Source organism: Peromyscus eremicus, chromosome 9 (genome assembly GCF_949786415.1).
Source record: "Peromyscus eremicus chromosome 9, PerEre_H2_v1, whole genome shotgun sequence".
Lineage (NCBI taxonomy): Eukaryota > Metazoa > Chordata > Mammalia > Rodentia > Cricetidae > Peromyscus > Peromyscus eremicus.
Window position 1 is genome coordinate 106,031,408 of NC_081425.1, and position 7,114 is coordinate 106,038,521.

The 7,114-nt window shown below is 37.9% G+C and overlaps 1 protein-coding gene across 1 annotated transcript; it reads right to left on the reverse strand.

Moving 5' to 3' along the window:
• Window positions 1-209: 209 nt before the first annotated feature.
• Window positions 210-1,163, reverse strand: LOC131920170 (olfactory receptor 2T1). Its single transcript, XM_059274571.1, has one exon. It carries the CDS (start codon window positions 1,161-1,163, stop codon window positions 210-212), a length of 954 nt encoding a protein of 317 aa, XP_059130554.1.
• Window positions 1,164-7,114: the final 5,951 nt, after the last annotated feature.

Consider the following 7,114-nt stretch of genomic DNA (forward strand, 5'->3'; position numbering starts at 1 on the left):
AAAATTCAGCCAGTATTATATGACAAAGTTTTGTCTCAAAACTCAGCACAAAAAGGTGTGTTGGGGGTGGGAAATAGAGGAAACAAGGAAAGAAGTCACATTTTGTGCTGACTTTTCTCCTGCTCACTCAGTCCTTTCTTTACTGAAATCCTTCAGCTCAGGCCCAGCTGCACTAACAATTTACCACTCGTGTGAGAACGAAGCAACAGTCAGAAGTTTCCCGACACTCTGTGAGAACTCCTGAGCTTCCCCAGTGCTCTTCTCAGAGCTCCAGTCACATCCTTGTTCCTCAGGCTGTAGATGAGGGGGTTCAGCATGGGTGTGAGGATGGTATAGAACACAGAAAAAATCTTGTCTTGGGATGGTGAATGGTAAGAATGTGGCACCATGTAGGTGTAAATGGCAGCCCCATAGAACAAGGTTACCACAGTCATGTGAGATGAACAGGTAGCAAATGCTTTTTTCCTCCCTTCCACAGAGCTCATATGGTAGACAGTGGCCAGAATCCGGGCATAGGAACAGATAACTACAGAGAATGGAATCAGCAGCATCAGAACACAGCACACATACATCACTGTCTCGTAGAGGGCTGTGTCTGCACAGGCCAACTTCAGCACAGCAGGCGCCTCGCAGAAGAAGTGATTAATCTCTCGAGAACTACAGAAAGGAAAACTCATGGTGATTGGGGTGAGGAGGAAGCCATCCAAAGATCCGCCAAACCAGGAGCCTGCTATGATAATCCAACAGATTCGGCGACTCATGAGGACAGGGTACCTTAGCGGATTGCAGATGGCCACATAGCGATCATAGGCCATGAGGCCCAGAAGAAAGAACTCGGCTCCCACAAGGGTGAGGTAGAGAAAGTGTTGAGCTGTGCATCCCACAAAGGAAATGGTTCTTTGCCCTAGCAGATAGTCGATTAACATCTTGGGCACAATGGTTGAGATGTACATCATGTCAATGAAGGACAAGTGACTGAGGAGGAAGTACATAGGGGTGTGGAGGTGAGTGTCCGTACGGATCAGAAAGATCATGATCCCATTGGCCGCCAGAGCAGTGAGGAAGACGACAGAGATGGTGGCAAACACCAGACCTGAGGTTTCCTCTGTGTTAAACAGCCCCATGAAAGTGAAGTCTGTAGATGATGTGTTGTACCCTTCCATTGATCCTATGATGCTGCTGATAGGATGTAAAACTTTCCCAATAAAATGGTGTTGCTTCCAGAGAATTCAAATTACAGCCTATGGATTCATAAAAGAAAATATTCAAAACTAGTTTTCTTGGTATTTTTAAATTGATACACAACAACTGACTCATATAAGAATATTAATATGTACAAGTTTTAAGCACAATTTATCATTATTAATCAATAATTCCTTAAGTACATTGAGCAAGATGTCAGTAAATGTTACTATACCATAGTCATACTCATATTTTACATCACCTAAACTTATGTATTATACCATAGTCTAGTGTATGTAAAGTTGGGTACCACTCATCTTACCTTAGGTGAAACTTGCTTGATATTGTTTTTTAAAAAAACAAAAGGTATCTTAGCAAGGGCCAGCATAACTACCATCATCAAAACATTCCTGACCCTGGCTGTGCATTGTTTCTCTACCATTTAGCCCTGAATGCATGTAATCTAACATTAGTACCAAGTTATATTATGAGAGCACGTTTGCTTCTGTTCACACATGTAACAATGAAGTATGTAAGGCAAAATGCACTGGGAAGGCAGAGTGGTCTTTCAAACTCAGACATCAAAGGGTCTGAAAAACATTCTTTCTTTTAAGAACAAAATTTTGTCTTAGGATGATGAGGAAATGGAGTTATGATTATGATTAGCATAAGCATTAGTGAGTGAGATCAGCAATTAGGATTCAGAGTAAAGAGCACAAAGAAATACATAAAATGTATATTAGATATTGAGCTACAACACATTTTTTTTGGAAAGAACTTTTTTTTGATATAGGGTTTTTCTGTGTAACCCTGGCTGTCCTAGAACTATCTCTGTAGACCAGGCTGGCCTTGAACTCATATATATCTGCCTGCCTCTGCCTCCTGAGTGCTGGGATTAAAGATATGTGTCACCACTGCCAACAGAAATTTGAATTTTTGTAGTGTTCATAATTAACAAAAACTCAGTGACTGTGTCGCATAATCTCAGATATGAGTAAGGGAAAACGTCATCACTGCAATGTATGTGAAAGTCAAGGATTATCTTTTATGTGCTTTATGGCTAAGGTTACAGAAGACCTTTTCCCAAACTACCTGCGAGTTAATTCTAATCTGATGCTCCACTAAACACTCTAAACTCATGAGCATTTGAGGTGATTGCAAGAAAATGACAGTGAGGACATCCTGGAGAGTACAATTGCAGGTTCTGTGTATCCATCGATTGATTACCTTTCCTAAATCAAGAGTAAGGACTGGTGAAACCCCCTTTCCCCAGGACTGGAAGCTGTGCCTGTCTGGTTGGCAGCTTGTTTGAGGGTCTCCTCAAACAGGAGGAGTCTCAGTTCATTCTATGTTCTCACCATCTCCCAGAGCAGCAGCTTGGCATTTGCTATAGCTATCACATATGTGTCAAATATATCCGCTTACTTTAGATATGTGTGATCATTAACTTAATTGATGAAAATCATTTGCAATGGGGCAATACTATAAATTGTAATAGCAAGGAGTGCTTCATCTTAAGCATTCAAAGTTACCATACTTATTTTATTTTTCTGATTTCAAAATGTTTAGTACCAGATTTAATTACTTACTCTAATACTATATAAGATTTAATTATTGCTTATAATAGTCCTACTTATTTTACCTTTCTAATTTACTTAATAGAGTTCATTAAGATATATAAGTACAGAAAAACGCTGGTAGGTTATAGAATAGCCTACACTATTCACATTCTGACCATTTGCATGCTTCATAACTTTGAGTCTATGAGATCTTCTGACCCATGAGGATAGCCATATGTTGTTCCTCATATTTAAACACTTATCTCTACCCTTCAAACTCACTCCTAAACAGATCTTTAGAATTTTCTGCTGTCCAGCATTTTTCAGTCGTTAGCTAGTCTTCACCTCACAGCACAGTCAAGACTAAATCTGAAAACCATTCTTCATCACAGCGCCAGCCCTCTCCTTCTGTCTGCACATGAAAGAGCTCATTTGTTAAAGAGAAGCTTCTTGCTGTGAATTATTAGGCTAAATAAACTGTCCAGACACGTTTATTATCATCTGCACACACGTTAGGAGGGAAGATCACAAGCCAAACTGTACTTGTTAAATTCTGCTGGCCACAGATTGTATCTATTTGTAATGAAAAAAACAGTCAAAAAACACCTGTAATGATTCTGTACTTTCATTCAGAAATTTGCCTCTGGGGTGACATAGTACACATTCAGTAAGACAAAATTTGAAATTAGGTGAATTGAGTTCTTTTCCTGGTTATAATGTAAAATTAATTCTCTGACCTGGAATTTTCTCTTTGGACTCTGAGTTTCAGTGTTTACTTAAATTAGATTGATCTAATAAAGCAGTCAGAGTTAATGATAGATTTGTTATAATTTTTTCTAGTATTGAGTACAGGAAGAACATTACGTCTCTGTTTTGTGCTAGACCCATCCTATTGTTGACTCAGTATTTATACATTAAGTTTACAGTTAATTATATACCAGGGGTTTTCAGCCAAGGTATATAGTGTTTTGCAAATTTGAAATTAAATAAGAAAACAATATGTGATTGATTATATTATGCCATACAAAGTATTGGTAATAATTTGTAAAACTATTGAGAAATATGTAAGTGTTCCCCCCTCTGATAATAAGGAAATATCCTGGGCTCAAAATGAGAGGATCTGCAAAAGCTGCCTTTTTGTTACAACAAAAACCCCAGGTTCCCAACCATCCCTGTCCTCACACCTCCAGGTCCCCATCCATCCCTGTCCTTACGCCCTCAGTTCCCCAACCACCCCTGTCCTTATACACCTAGGTCCCCATCCATCCCTGTCCTTACACCCCTACTTCCTCATCGATCCTTGTCCTTACACCCCCAGTTTCCCATCCATCTCTGTCCTTACACCCCCACTTCCCCATCCATCCTTGTCCTTACACTCCCAGTTCCCCATCCATCCCTGTCCTTACACCCCCACTTCCCCAAACACCCCTGTCCTTATATACCTAGGTCCCTATTTGTCCCTGTCCTTACACCCCCAGGTCCCCAACCATCCCTGTCCTTGATTGTGATGTGGGGGTGAGAATAAAGAACACTTCATTATGTAGAGAATCAGAGTGCCTATGTTTAAATGTGTTTTGTCTGTGACTTTCAAATAGTTTTTTAACCTTTTTGAATTTTTTTGAGATAATTGCATTTCTCCCTTCCCTTTCCTTCCTCAAAACCCTCCCCAACCCTTCCTTTCTAATATTTTGTTGTGAATCAGTCTAGTTCTCAAGACCAACATTTAGTCACTTCTTAAGGAACAAAGGGTGCCAAATGAAGTACTTAGATACATAAATGTATTATAGAAGATGCTTTGCACTTTCTGTATTCCATGGTGCCCTTTCCTGTGAAAGTTGCTTCATATTCCAACAGGAAACCTGATTCTCAGAACACTGTTCTGAGATTCGTGTTTGGTTTGGTAGGTGTGAGATGATCACTGAGTCAACAAATTGCTTTCAATTTGTATTCCAGAACTTCAAAGAAACGGTGTTGGATTAGAGCACACGGGGAATAAATTCAACCAGCCCTGTCAGTGCTGAGGAAAGCCAGTCTTTCCTCATGTGCTGTGCTATGGAAGTGATGCTGAGGAATCATCACCACTTTGTCTTTCTCTTCTTAAATCCCTGCCCAATTTCAATAGGAACAGTTCTTCAATGCAAGGGTGGAATAAACAAAGAACTTGTCTAAGTACAGCAGAGAAGCTCCTAGATTGTTCACCACATGGCTTTATTTAATCTATAATTTCATAATGTTTTAAAGAAAACCAAGCTGGGCAGTGGTAGCACAAACCTTTAATCCCAGCACTAGGGAGGCAGAGGCAGGTGGATCTCTGTGAGTTCAAGGCCAGCCTGGTTTACAAAGTGAGTTCCAGGATAGCGAGAACTATTAAACAGAGAAACCTTGTCTTGAAAAACCAAAAAAAGAAAGAAAGAAAGAAAAAGAAAAAGAAAACAACAAATTATTCATCCAATACTTTGAATTTTAAAAGCCTTAAAATAATACTAGCTATTAAACACATCACAACACACACATTTTTTGGTAGAAATTATAGAAGGAACACATATCATTGACATCCAGCACCATTCATTTGATGATAAACTGCTCCAACTAAGTGAGATCATCTGACATGTGAGATCAGCTCTCTGCCATATCCATTCAATATAGAAGGCATATTTTAAAGATGGTGAGAGTTACACATGATTTAACAAAATTTCCAGCAAACTACCACAACTTTACATTAATAAATACATTGTTAGAGTGAGAAGGGGCTTTTTGGAAGATGAAAGGTGTTCTGTTTCTACAGGAGAATATTGCTTCAATTAATTGACTTCCAATTTGTACTGAGATTCAAATACACCAAACAATCCACCATCATGTAACTCCATAACAGGAGTTATGGAGTCCACCTGTACACTTAGCTTTTGTCAGAACATCACTAGACAAGATCCAGCACACACACAGACCTTTATATTTATTTAAAGACTAGAGGTGTACTTTATATGCATGTCCTTCATGCATAAATAGATGCATACAAGTTCGTAAGAACTGTAACTTTAGTAATAGCAATCAGTCAAAGACAGCATCATTAAAGAAAAATAATGCATACCTAAATCCCCTAAACCGCATGTAGTACCGCATGTAGCCTCCAAGAGAGATGTAACGTTGCTTGCTTCCAAATGCTAGAGGGAAATATTTTGCAACTGAAGAAGAATAAATACCCGTGAACAACTCTTTCTGTTCTTTTAGGAGGAAAATCTCATGCCACTAAAGGATACTGGATCCATTTGGAGTTTCTGGTTGGAGGTCACTGGTAAGATAGGAAGTACCAGAGTGAGAAGATGAGGTGTTAAATAGTTTTCTGGAAAGCCACAGATAGAGACAGACAGAGCAGGTCTCTTCTCAGCAATCCTCAGAGGACTTTGCTGACGGGCTAGCTTTATCCAATGGGAAACATTCTGATGGAGAAGAATGTATCTAAAGTCACATGGGCTTTGAAAAAGCCTTTCTGCTGCTGATTTCAAAGTGTTGACAAAGTATGATAAAATCATATGCTGAATGTGATTTCCTGAGGATTTCTTCAGAAGTTTCCTGCCATTTCCTCATCAAAACAAAAGTTATAAACAAGTGAAAATAGATTTTTGTAATAGTTTAGTGTTTTATTAATAGTTTAATAATTATTGTTTTTAAAAGTATTAGTTACTATGTGCCAGAAAGGTACAAAGAAAGCATAGAAAGTTCTCCCTTTCCATAATAGCATAAATATTCATAAAATATTATATGGATAGCTATTACAAAGGATATATAAATTTAGGTTTATGTGTTTAGTTTCTTATGTGTATGTGTATGAGTATTCTAATGCCAATTATTATGCATCAATGTAGATATACATATGCCTCTGTATAATGTGTCTTTGTATTTACATATAATCAACAATTTGTGTTGTTCTCAAAATATATCACAGGCTTCTTCAAGTGTAACAAATTATACCATGAATTATTCTTTTTCATTGAAAACAATTTCAAACAATATTCTGATCATAATTTCCCCTCCTCAGCCATGAACCCAAGAAAACAATAGCATTTTTTCAAATGATCTATCTTCAACACATGTATTGTTTAAATTAATGGGATTAACAAACTATGTACTGATGAATGTCCTTTTATACTTCATTTTTGGAATACACCATGAAGTGTTTCCCTCAAAATGTCTTCAATTTGAAATAAAAAATCAATTTTTATAAACAATATGGATTATGATGCTAACTTTTCAGTTAAAATATTACAGATTTGTCCTTCATTCTCATAGATTCCATTTCACTGGAGCACTTCATGACTTTATCTCTGTTTCATCTTTAAGAATGAATGAATGAATGTCTTTCACTTCCTTATTTA